This window comes from Dama dama, chromosome 11 (genome assembly GCF_033118175.1).
Source record: "Dama dama isolate Ldn47 chromosome 11, ASM3311817v1, whole genome shotgun sequence".
Classification (NCBI taxonomy): Eukaryota; Metazoa; Chordata; class Mammalia; order Artiodactyla; family Cervidae; genus Dama; species Dama dama.
The window spans coordinates 25031891-25045076 of record NC_083691.1 but is presented as its reverse complement, the minus strand read 5'-3'; the positions used below and the strand labels follow the sequence as shown (position 1 = coordinate 25045076).

General features: G+C 47.5%; 1 protein-coding gene across 2 annotated transcripts in view; it reads right to left on the bottom strand.

Moving 5' to 3' along the window:
* Positions 1-244: 244 nt before the first annotated feature.
* Positions 245-13186, bottom strand: part of VSNL1 (visinin like 1) — a 111491-nt gene continuing 98549 nt past the window's right edge. For both annotated transcript variants that reach the window (XM_061156207.1, XM_061156208.1), the window contains exons 3-4: positions 3796-4011; positions 245-658 (exon numbers count right to left, since the gene is read on the bottom strand). In XM_061156207.1, coding sequence (XP_061012190.1) covers positions 461-658; positions 3796-4011 — 414 coding nt within the window. In that variant the 3' untranslated portion in view covers positions 245-460. The remainder of the gene's footprint in view (positions 659-3795; positions 4012-13186) is intronic.

Below are 13186 nucleotides of genomic sequence, written 5' to 3'. Positions count from 1 at the left end.
CACATAAAGGAGTCAAGATCTCCTCCGTGTGTCTGTCTAGTACTATTTTACAGGAGAATGGTGACACAGCTTAAAATTCAGTTACATTACCGTGGGGGTCTCAGTGCTACTAACATTATGTAATCAAGGAGACACAAGCAATAGCAAAACATGAACAAGAAATCATAGAACTCTTTGCAGCACGTTTCTGCCCAGGCTTTGGAGGAGGAAGGTTTTTTTATGAAATGATATTACACATATCACATTGTGGCAGGTTGTCTGTTTTATAATATATGCTTTTAAAATTCATTAGCAAATGACATTCTCATGCACACAAGTGTTTCAAACACAAGAAGCAAGTCCATTTATAGGTAGTCCAAGCGATATTTGTGTGTGTGTGTGTGTGTGTGTGTGTGTGTGAATAGCTGCAGACTGAATGGAACATTGATATTCTTGTGCAGTCCATAGCACTGAACTCCGCTCATTTCTGAATGTCGCACTGCAGAAGTAGTACAATGGAAGGGTCACTCTTGGCAGCTTCTTTGAATTCATCCAGTGTAATCTGGTCATCTTTGTTCTTATCCATCTTGCTGAAAATCTTGTCTACTCGTTGCTCGGGCGTGAGGCCATCCTCATTCATTTTCATCATGATCACCGTGCCCACCATTTTGTAGATAGCCTTGGGAAGACAAGAAATAGATCATAAAGTTTACCTAAGATGGGGTAAAGAATTTAAATTTACTTCAAAGAACTCCTTAAATGCTTTTAAATAAGAGAGTGGTGTAATCAAATTGGTGTGAGTCTCATGACTAATGGGATAGAGAAGAATTTCATGTGACTCCTAAATTTTCTGGCTGGAGGAAGTAAGTAAAAGGAGTTGTGGTGAGATCAAGAATAATGATCAGGGAGGTTTAGGGAGGAAAATGATGAGCTCAGTTTGAAAACTTCTGAGTTTAAGGTCAGATGGCAATCAACAAACTCTACTCCTTGGAGATCTAGGAAAAGATGAAGTGGTCCCAGATGAAAAAGACCGTAATCAGTGGTCCCAACTGCTAAGGGACTTAGAATCTGTCAAGAAAGCAAGCGAGGTGCACCAGTAAAATTAAGCCCTAAAAGAAGTTAGCTGAGGGGGATCTGCGAGTCAGGGACTCTCTTCATGAGTGAAAGAACACAGTAAGACAATTCCATTTTCCATTCAACTGCACATATGTAATTCTCAAAATGGAAATTAAAGGTAGAAATGAGTTTCATTCTTAGGAAAGTGCCTTAAAAAAGAAATGCTCATCTACACAAAGACTTGTAGGTGAACATATAGCAGCAATTTCAATAATAGCCCAAAAGTGAAACAGCACAAATACTCAACTGGCAAAGAGAGAAATAAAATATGACATATCTATACAACTGCATATGATTTTAGCAACAGAAAAGAATGAAACGCTGATAGATGCTACAACATAGATAAATGTCAGAAAAAGGTGCCATATATAAAAGGCCAAATGTATACTGTAGGATTCCATCTATATGAAATGCTAAGTGAGACAAATCCATAAAGAAAAAGTAGAAGGGTAGTTTCCAGAACCTGGGGATACCCATGAGCATAAGAGATCCTATTGGGAGAATAAAAATGTTCTACAATTGGATTATGATGATGGCGAATACCCTAGACCTTAAAGCCTAAAGAAAGATTTGGATGGGCCCAGAGCCCTGAAGGAAAAGGTGAAAAGCCCAGGTGAAAAGCATGGTAGAGGCCAAAGTGGCCAGCAGTGTGTGTTCAAGGGTGAGCAGCCCTGGAAGGACAGTGAGGCTGCAGCGGACATGCAAGCGAACGGATGTCAGCTGGACAGCCGAATCTGTGTGCACAGCTGTGCCTGGCATGAAGGCACAAAAGTCTGTAAAGACTTTGACCAAATGAATGAGCAGATCCTGAAGTACCGAGATGCTGTTAAGACTGTATCAATTACTGATGCCTTGGTTCTGAAAAGGCGACTCAGCAAAAAGGAACCTGGAGGCAAGAAAGGGTGCCAGGGTGCAAGTGCAGAGGGCTAGAAGCTGGAGAAAATACTGGAGGAGATAGAGAGCCACGTGCAGAGGGAGCATGAAGAAGGGGCACGGCTGATCAGAAGGAAAGGAGCCGAGAGTCGAGGTGAATGGTATTTCCAAGGGAGACAGAGCCTCGAGAGTGAACTGCTGTGTACTGAGCATTTCCTACATGACAGGAAGTATTGTTGTTTAGTCGCTCAGTCGTGTCCAACTCTTTGTGACCCCCGGACTGTAGCCCACCAGGCTCCTCTGTCCATGGGATTTCCCAGGCAAGAATACTGGAGTGGGTTGCCATTTCCTTCTCCAGCGGATCTTCCCGACCCTGGGATCGAACCTGCGTCTCCTGCCTTGGCAGGCAGATTCTTTAACCACCGAGTCATCAGGGAAGCCTGAGAGAAAGTGTTCCAGGTGCCTAATTATTACCACAGCCTTGAGCAGTAGGTTTATTATCATTTTTTCATTTTTTGATGGTTTGGTGCTCAACGCCCTATAGCCAACTCCATGCCTGAACCTTACTGGGTCTCCCAGTTTACTTGGGAAGGGAAGTGGGTACTAAAGGCAGAGGAGGGACTAAAGCTGCTGGGGCGGGTTGGGTAAGTGGAAGGCAGGGCTCCAGAGGCCAGCGCTGACTGCGCTGGGGAGCGGCCCCAGAGGGAGGAGAGTCAGCATAGCCTAGCGGGCATCTGGGGGTTTTGGTCACTTGGGTTTTGACTACTGTTTCTTGCCATCACCCCTTAGCTCTGCTTTGGGGATCCACCCCCACCCCCACTGCTCCCCAAATCTCAGCCCTGTGGTCTGGGCAGGGCCTTGCCCCAGCTCCAGGATGAGACACTTGGTCCTGCCTGTAGCGCACCTCCCTCTTTGGGTCACCTGGTCAGTGCAGAGGTGGACACACAAGCTAAGATCGTCAGTGAGGGAAGAGGCATTGACTCATTCATCAGTGGGTGAGTGCCCTGCAGGCTCCCGGACTGTTCCAGGCTGGAGGGATAGAGCGGTGAGAGAGTACGGCTCTCTCTTTACATGTAGCTTGTGTTCTACTGTATCAGGTTATTTAGGGCAGTGATAAAATCTGTGACCAAAAAAAAAACAATGTTGGTAAGGTATTAGATGGCCAGAGGTAGGGGGATGTGAGTTCAGAGAGGAAGGCCTGCCAAGATGTTGAGATGAGGCGGCAGCCCCGAGAGGAATGAGGGGACCTGGGGGGTGTCCCGGGCAGAGGGAGAAGATATCAAGGCCCTGATGTGAGGCTGTGTGTTCCAGGAAAACCAAGACCCAGGTATCTCATGCTCAGTGTGTAAGGAGCGGTGTTGAAGACTGAGGTCGCCGCAGTGGGCAGGGGGTCCTGGGGCATTTACTCAGGCAACTGAGGAGGATGCTTGTCCACGTGGAATGATGGGAAACTGGGGACCATGGGCAGCATCTTGTGCCCTCCGTGGGGAAGCTGGCTTGAGGAAGAGAGTGGCATCCAGCAGGGCAGAGCTAAGCCAGGGCCAGAGAAGCTGCGTCCTGATACCATCCTTCGCACCCTCTAGGCTCTTGTTGGTGGCTGTACAAGCGTGGCTGGTTGAAATGTGATTGACAGTCAGAGCCCAGCAGCTTGGAGCTGAGACATTATCCAGCATGGAGGGAGGGGACAGGACAGAGGATTCAAGGCCTGCCAGGGCTCCTGGTGGGGGAGAAGGGGACTACCATAGGCCTGTGTCCAGGGAGCCTCTTCCCAAGGTCTGCCTTCCTGCCAGCAGCAGTCCAGACCCTGAGAACACCCGGGGACCTCACCTCAATGATCTCTAGCATCTCCACTCGGGTGATCTTGCCGTCCCCGTCTAGGTCGTACATGTTGAAAGCCCAGTTCAGCTTCTGCTCAAAGCTGCCCCTGGAGGTGATGGACAGCGCACAGATGAACTCTCGGAAGTCGATGGTACCGTCCCCGTTCTTGTCAAAGGTGCGGAAGGCGTGCTGGGCAAACTTGGAGGCATCTCCATATGGGAAGAACTACAGAACAGAACACACAAGATCACCTGTCAGCAGGGGAAGAATTGCAGGCCCTGAAGTCAAAGGCCACCACCACACGCTGACCCGGGGCTCTCCCAGACCTCCAGGACGGCGAGGAGGGCGGGGGCAAGGGGGTCAGGCTCGCCCGCTTGGAAAAGGTTTGGCCCAACACGCAAGGCTAAGGACGGGCACAGGGAAGCGGTCTCCCCATATGTCCTCACTCCCAGGCTCCTCACTCTTTCCTGAGGGTGAGGCTGGAGACACTGGGCTTTGAGGTAGGTGGGACCTGCATCAGGGCTGCTAGAATTCCTCCTCTGTGACCTTTCTGGTCATTCTCCCTCAAGGTCTAGGACAGGGACAGCCAGCTGACTTCTCTCCTGCACAGGGTAATGTGACCTGGACCCCACATTTCTCTGGGTGTGATCATCCAGGTTCACGGCCCATGGGGCCTGAGCAAGGTGGCCCTGACCTCCCGCCAGTGACTCCCGGCCCCCAGCCCACCATGGTCCCCCTGGGTGTTGGGCCAGTGTCCAACTCCTTTTTCTAGAAACTTTTCTTTTGCAGGGCATTTAAGACCCACTAAAAATAGAACATGACTGGGCTTATTTCTGAGAGACATAAAGAAGTGTCTTCTCAGAGCTGGCAGGATGCTGCAGGAGACAGGAGAGGGACACAGGAGGAGGAGGGAGTGCAGACCCCCAAAGTGGGAAGACCACGGAGACTGTGGCAGTGGCCCCAGTCCTGGACACACGTCTGGGCCCACCACACACAGCAGGGAGCTCTGATACCTGACCCTCTGCCCCAGCAAAGCTAAAGGACATTCTCCATATATGTATGTACATATATGTATGGCCGATTCTCTTTGCTGTATAGTAGGAACTAACACAACATTGTAAAGCAACTATACTCTGATAAAAATATTTAAAAAAAGAAGGAAAGGACATTCTCCAGGTGGAGCATAGGAAACTAGCAAATAAACCTCATCCCACCCCCCAAACAAAAACAAACCACGTGCTGTTTTAAACCAGAGAAGGTGCATACGTGCTTCTGGATGAAGAAATCCACCAAATACAAAGTCCAAAGCAGATTCCTAAGGATGCTGTGGCATTCATATTCTGGTGTGGGTGTTGCCACTTGCTAAGTGGGTCAGGCTGGCCGCACACAGATGGCTGGCGTCATGCCCTCTCTGACTGCATCCTCTTTCTCACCATACATCCTGACCTGGACCCGCTGAGCCCTGCTACCCACTGCCCCTACACTGAGAAGCACATTGGATGGTAGGAAATCTCCCTCCAGAAACAAAAGACAAGCATTTCATGTAAGGGGCGAATACAGGAGGCCCAGGGATGATACAAGCATTCCCGGGGGCAGGGGTGGGGGATGGGGTGGAGGGTGGGGAGAGCTGGTTTCAATTTGCATTTCAGTAGCTCCCACTTCCAGACGCCAGGATCTGATCTGGTGCTTGCTCTTGTTGTGTAAGAAGCTACCCCTAAACCTGGTGGCGCGAAACAGAAACAATCATTTTATTAATCTTGGAAAATAAAATTTGACCATCTCTTCTTTTCTAATCAAACAACTCATTCTGTAACTATGAGCCTCATATACCCTGAACTGTTCATTATTCGTAACACTTATAACACCACATGTGGAGGGGAGGAGCTGGGGGGTGGTTCTATTTTTTTCTCCTCACAACCACCAATTTTCCAACTGGCTGTATCCCAACTGGGTGTTCTATAGGTCAATCCACTTCTGACCTTAATGGCCTGGAGTTACTGGGGGCTTCCCTCATAGCTCAGTTGGTAAAGAATCTGCCTGCAATTCAGGAGACCTGGGTTTGATTCCTGGGTGGGGAAGATCCTCTGGAGAAGGAAATTGCAACCCACTCCAGTATTCTCACCTGGAGAACCCCAGGGACAGAGGAGCCTGGCAGGCTACAATCCATGGGATCGAAAGAGTCAGACACGACTGAGTAACTAAACCACCACCACCACCACCAGAAGGGAGGATCAGTCCGGAAAGACTGCCCCCACCCTAGATGCCAGTCACAAGCCTCAGGCTGCCCCCTGTGCCTCCCAGAGACCTGCTATGAAGTGAAAGGGTTCCCACGGCCTCCTCCTCAGGTGGGAGAATTTGCTGACTCACAAAATTCTGAAAGGCGCTTTACTTACTAGTACCAGTTTCTTGGGGCTTCCCTGATAGCTCAGTTGGTAAAGAATCTGCCTGCAATGCAGGAAACCCCAGTTTGATTCCTGGGTGGGGAAGATCTGCTGGAGAAGGGATAGGCTACCCACTCCAGTATCCTTGGGCTTCCCTTGTGGCTCAGCTGGTAAAGAATCTGCCTGCAATGATGGAGGCCTGGGTTCGATCCCTGGGTTGGGAAGATCTCCTGGAGAAGGGATAGGCTATCCACTCCAGTATTCTGGTCTGGAGAATTCCATGAACTGCATAGTTCATGAGGTCGCAAAGAGCCGGACACAACTGAGCGACTTTCACTTCACTTCACCAGTTGGTTATAAAGGATACAACCCGACGGAGGAGATGCACAGAGTAATGCAAGCGGTGCATGAAGCTCCCAGTACAGGTTGCCCCACTCTCCCAGCCCTTGAATGCTTTCATCAGCCTGGAAGCTTCTGGAACCCCGTAGTTTAAGGGGTTTTTATGGCAGCTTCATTATGCAAGCATGATCGATTAAATCATTGGCCATTGGTGATTGAACTCAATCTCCAGACACCCTCTCTCCACTGGAGGTCTGGCTTGGGGCTGGAAGTTCCAGTTCCCTGATCTGCCCCTTGTCTTTCTGGGACCAGCCCCCCACCCAATCCTGCCCCACTCCTGAAGAGACGAGCACCCAACCACCACTCATCTTATTAACATCCAGTAGACACTAAAGAAGGAAATGCAACCCACTCCAGTATTCTTCCCAGGAAAATCCCGTGGACAGAGGAGCCTGGCAGGCTACAGTCCAGGGGGCTGCAAAGAGTTGGACACAACCGAACATGCATGTGGACAAATCACTCCAGAGATTCCTAGAGTCTTAGAAACTTCTGTACCAGGAACCCAGGACTAAGATCAAATATGTTTATTTCTTATTCTAAGTATCATATGTGCCCTCTGCCTCTTTCTCTAAGGGGGTGCTGTTTGCTAACATGCTGTCTGTGTTCAGGGGTCTTGAGCAGAACCTGTACCTGAGAAATATAATAACCTAAAAACAGAGCAGACCAAGCCCCCTGGTGCATTCCAAGGTCTCCCTAGGGACTTTTATCCCTCAGCCTTTCTGCACCCAGTGACATGAAGCCATTGGGTATAATTTTTCTCCATCCCTGTAGGTTTCTGGTGGTGCAATACTTCATCCATTTTATATCTCACAGCATCCTTTTAAGTTAAGGGCTATCTGATATTTTTATCTGAAAATAGCTGGGCATCTTAGGTCAGTGTATTAAAAATTAATTTAGATCTGAAAGGCCTTCAGAAAAAAAAATCAATGGTAAATTTTGAGCTATAAAAGTTGCATGTGCCTTGCTGAAGGTCTGTTTACTGACTTTTACAGCCAACATGTTTTCTCTGGAGGAACAGAGTGTGTGATGAAGAGCCCTCAGATATCTGGAGTGGTTGTTTCCTCTAGAAAATTCATCCTATGATTTTCTGAGTACTTCAAGTTTTTCAAATCAGGGGAATGATCCTTCTTTTGATGAAATAATTCAACTCTGGATGGGTCATAACAGAAAAAAATGAAGCCATACTCCCTTCAATTTCTAGGAAGAAATCAAGGTCTTGAACTCATATCCACTCCTCTCAAAGGAAAACACTGCCTAAGAAGTACAAGTATTTGGAGGGTATTATTACTTGAATTTTTAAAATTCAATGTATTTTGCATCAACTCCTGAATTAAATATTGATGTAGAAATAATTTTGTGTTATTAATAATCTAAATCTTTTAACATAATAAAAAACTTGGAAGTTGAAAATTTTAATATATATATTTATATATATAGTTTTAAATATTTCACTTGTGTCTTTGTGCGTGCATACTAAGTCACTTCAGTCATGTCTCTTTGCAACCCTACGGACTGTAGCCCACCAGGCTCTTCTGTCCACAGAATTCTCCAGGCAAGAATACTGGAGTGGTTTGCCATGACCTCCTCCAGAGGATCCTCATGACCCAGGGCTCAAAGCCGAGTTTCTTACGTCTCCTGTATTGCCAGGCAGCTTTTTTACCACTAGTGCCGTCTGGGAAGCCCTTAGGTTGCTATTAAAAAACTACCATGGATTGGGTAGCTAGTAAACAACACACATTTATTTCTCATAGTTCTGGAGGCTAGATGTTCAAGATCAAGATGCCAGCATGGTCAGGTGCTGGTAAGGGCCTTCCTCTGGATTGCAGTCTGCTGACTGTTTGCTGTGTCCTCACGTTCTGGAAGGTGCAAGGACACTCTATGAGGTTTCTTTTATAAGAGCACTAATCCTGTTCATGGGGCTTCCCGGGTAGCTCAAATAGTAAAGAATCTGCCTACAATGTGGGAGACCTGGGTTCGATCCCTGGGTTGGGAAGATCCCCTGGAGAAGGGAATGGCAACCCACTCCAGTATTCTTGCCTGGAGAGTTCCATGGACAGAGGAGCCTGGCGGGCTGCAGTCCATGGAGTTACAAAGAGTTGGACACAATTCAGCAACACTTTCACTTTCTTCAATCCTATTCATGAAGGTTCCACCCTCATGACCTAAGCACTTCCCTCCTAATACTATCATTTTGGGTATGAAGTTTCAACATAAGAATTTAGGATACACGGACATTCAGTCCATAGCAACTTGTTTAAAAGGAAATAAATTTTGTCATAAAAATTTTCAAAAACTATATTAGATAATCTAATATAGCTAACCTTCAATTAATTTCCATTGTCTCTTTTATGCCCATGTATACACACACAGTTCTATTTTTGGTCAAAATTTTAAAATCTAGTGTATCTTGTATTTCCATTAAAAGGAAAGTAAAAAAACAAAAACAAAAAAACGCCTCATCTAAGAAACAGATTGTTTACTTTTGTCTGACTAAACAACAGACTACACTGTATAGTCACCAGGTTGTGCCCGACTCTTTGCGGCCCCATGGACTGTAGCCCACCAGGCTCCTCTGTCCATGGGATTTCCCAGGGAAGAATGCTGGAGTGGGTTGCCATTCCTCCTCCAGGGGATCTTCCCAAGCCAGGGATCGAATCTACATCTGCCTCTCCTGCATTGGGAGGCAGATTCTTTACCCTGAGCCACCTGGGAAGCCAGGGAAGCAGCTGCAAATGGCCAGTTAATAACTCCTGCTTGATGGGAATCCAGGCTCCCAGCCAGGAATCCTTCTGACCCCAGAAGCTGTGTGGTGTGCTTCCCAGAGGCATCCTTTGGGGTTTGGCATCAGTGGAGCAGCCTGTCCTCCTGAGGATACCCAGGAGAAGGCTCCTTTTTGAAGAGCAGGGTTTGGGGTGGAGCAAGGTCTGCGCCAGGTTCAGGCCAGCAGAGCCCTAGGCTTAATTCTGGGGGGTCTGAACTGGCCAGTCCCCCAGGCTCCTTGGGCTGGGGGTGAGGCTGTCCTGGAGGCAGTCTTCTCTACAGCTCTCTTTTATCCTTGCCCCTGTGTAGCCCATAGTCCTTTGGTTCAAACACTTGGGGGCTCAGAGCTAGTAACAGAAGGTGGGACCACCAAGTAGCCCCTCTGTCCCTGGGTTCTCTGGGACCCCCAGCTATGGAGGGCTGAGTGTACTAGGCCAGCTTATACAAGGAATCTGAGCATCTGGGGATTTTGGTATTTGAGTCCTAGAACCAATTCCCATGGATGCTGAGGGACCGACTACTGTATAACAAACAGAAGGTAGAAAGTTAGGGGAAAAAAATTTATCTGCCTGATCTGCCTGGAAGAGTCTGATCATAAACTCTGCATCGTACTCTGAACACTGTGCCATCACAAACTCCTTGTGGACAAGCTTGAAATGTCAAGGCCTTTGCTCATGGTGCCTGGCTGGCTATGATAGAGGCAGGATTTGAACGTGTATCTGTCGGGTTATTTCTGCTACATCTTTCTGTTTCTTTTAATCAAGTATTGTGTGTGTGTGTTCAGTCTCTCAGTTGTGTTCGAGTGTTTGTGACCTCATGGACGGTAGCCTGCCAGGCTCCTGTGTCCATGGGATTTCCCAGGTAAGAATACTGGAGTGAGTTGCCATTTCCGTCTCCAGGGGATCTTCCCAATCCAGGGATTGACCCCACATCTCTTGCATCTCCTTCATTGGCAGGTGAATTCTTTATCGCTGAACCACCTGGGAAGCCCTAACCAAGTATTAGCTGAAGAAATAAAGCTAAATCCACATCTGATGAAACAAACGAATTTGTTGCATTATGTAATTCTTCGCTTTCATCCTGCTAATACTGTGTATTTATCGCCATCTCCTGGCAGGAAGTATGTACTACATGAAAATCACTAGAATGCTCCTGAGGGATATTTTTCATGATTCATTCATTCTTTAATGCAACAAATATTTACTGAGCAGTTACTACCTGTCAAGCACTGTGTTGAGTGGTGGCCAAAGTAGAAAAAATGTATTTTTATAATCGTGGGAGACCTAGACACTAATCATACAACTACATAAGTATAAAATTGCACTACGATATGGTAGCTCAGCTGGTAAAGAATCCACCTGCAATGTAGGAGACCCCAGTTCAATTCCTGGGTTGGGAAGATCCCCTGGAGAAGGGAATGGCAACCCACTCCAGTATTCTTGGGCTTCCTTGGTGGCTCAGCTGGTAATGAATCCACCTGCAGTGCGGGAGACTTGGGTTTGAAAGATCCCCTAGAGAAGGGCATGGCAACCCACTCCAGTATTCTTGCCTGGAGAATCCCATGGACAGAGGAGCCTGGTGGGCTACAGTCCCTGTGGTCACAAAGAGTCAGACAGGACTGAGTGACTGAAGCACAACACAAGTGCATAGAGCCACAAGCGAAAGTTATGGGAATGATCTTATGAGTTTGAAACTTAATGAAAACTTAGTGTGCGGCTCCCTTCCCCCACCCTGATATGCAGGTGGTGACAATTCACTGCTCTTCATCATAGCTTAAGAAATGTCTCAGAGTCCAAAACTTGGGGGATTACACAAATCTAGACTGTATCCCACTGTACTCCACATCCTTACTCAGAACTAACCAATGCGCAGAAGAGGAAAAAAACCAGGAAATGCTCAAGGACACTGCCTCTCCCCAGGGGGACAAAGGGAGACTTGGCACAAATTAATCAGCCTACTCCAAAGCCACAGCAGAGGTTTTCCTTACAGAGAGTGGACTGATGTTCCTACATTTCCATCTTTTCAATAATCTATGCAGTGGTGAATATTAAATGGGTTGTCTCCTTAAGAGATGGTGAGTGAACCCCAGATATCTCACACTGAATATGCCAATGTTCTCCCAACCCCCCACTACCCCAGTGCAACACAGGTGGCTGTGTCAAAAAAAAAAAAATGACGTCAAAACATAGTGCTTCCATCCCCGACTCCAGCCCTAGCTGCCGTCTGTGTGTCTACCTCACCCTTCTAGAAGTTGTACTGAGTTCCGAGAAAACATCGTAACATTTCCCATGAGAATCCTCTCTTCTCTCTCGGAGTCACTGGGGCCTGCCTCAGTTTGATGGAGGATTTGGGTCCCCTAGAAGCTCTCCGTCCAACCTTCAGGCGGAGCAGGTTTTCACAAGCAAGGCTTTGACCCACCGTGACAGCTGACTGCAGACCTGCAGTATCAGGAGGGAGTGGCCACAGGACACTGAGGAGGGCGGTCTCTCTCCAGCTCTGGGCTGCTGCTGGGCAGCCCTCAGACCTCAGAACAGATGTCTGCCCATTAGTCTGCCTGAAATAGCGCTCATGATGGGATCAAAGAACAGAGTATTCTTGGACCACTCTGCGGCTCACTGTCATGGACAGGCCTGCCATCCAGTCTCTCATCAGACACAGTCCCTTTGGAAAAGTCCTCACTCAGGTCAGTTCTGTTTTCCTTTGTTCTCAAATGTCAGAAGCCTATATTGTCTGGCTTATGAACCCACCAACACAATCCCCTCCCCAAGGATGGAGTGGTAGTAGGGAAGAACAAATCTGACTCCATACTGGATCTATTTTTTTTAAACTTTAACCTTTATATTCTATTGCTTTTGCTACAAGCTCATCACTAAAGGAATGTTGTTGTTAGTTGCTAAGTCGTGTCCCGCTCTTAGTGATCCCATGGACTGCAGCCTGACAGTCTCCTCTGTCCGTTGGATTTCCTAGCAGGAATACTGGAGTGGATTGGCATTTTCTTCTCCAGGGGATCCTCCAAACCCAGGAATTGAATCTGGATCTGCATCTCCTGCATTGGCAGGCAGATTTTTTTAAATTGCTGAGCCACCTTAAAGTATACATAATGTCCCACCTCCAGGAACCCTGCCTCCCATGCCTGAGAGTTAAGCTAAAATACCTTTGTTTAAGCTCACAGGAAACATCCTGACCAGGCCCACCTGTGAATGGATGCAGGAAAGAAGAAATTAACACATCCTCCCTGGAGTCTGGCTGGAACCAGGAAATATTTGCAACAACTTATTGCCTTTTTTTACTTTACCTTCTCACCTCCCCATCTTTGTTCTATAAAATAAGCTAACATTCAAACTGGGCAAGATGGTTCTTAGGGACAGGAGTCCACCATCTTCTGAGTCTGCTGCTCTCCAAATAAAGTCACTATTCCTTGTTTGAACAACTTCTCTCTCAATTTATTGGCCTGTTGAGTGATGAGTGGTACGACAGAGTCTTCTCTCTCGCACCCCTGAAATATGGCAGTTCTGCTTCTGAGGTCATCTCCCCTCCCCTCTGCTGGAATTAGCCAGAAGCGTCTCATGGATGACCTGGCTCAGAAATCAACCTCTCCAGGTCCTGCCAGTAGAAAAGTGGTTCGTGAGAGCCTATTGGGGAGTGAGGTCCTAGGCAGGTCCTTCTCATGTGCTGCCTCAACTGGTCTTTCAACACATTTAGGACTAGAGGGTCATCACTCTGCATTAAGTAACTGGCTCAAGGTTGTATCATTGGAAAAGACCCTGCGGCTGGGAAAGATTGAGGGCAAGAGGAGATGGGGGTGACAAAGGATGAGATGGTTGGATGGCATCACTGACTCAATGGACAAGAGTTTGAGC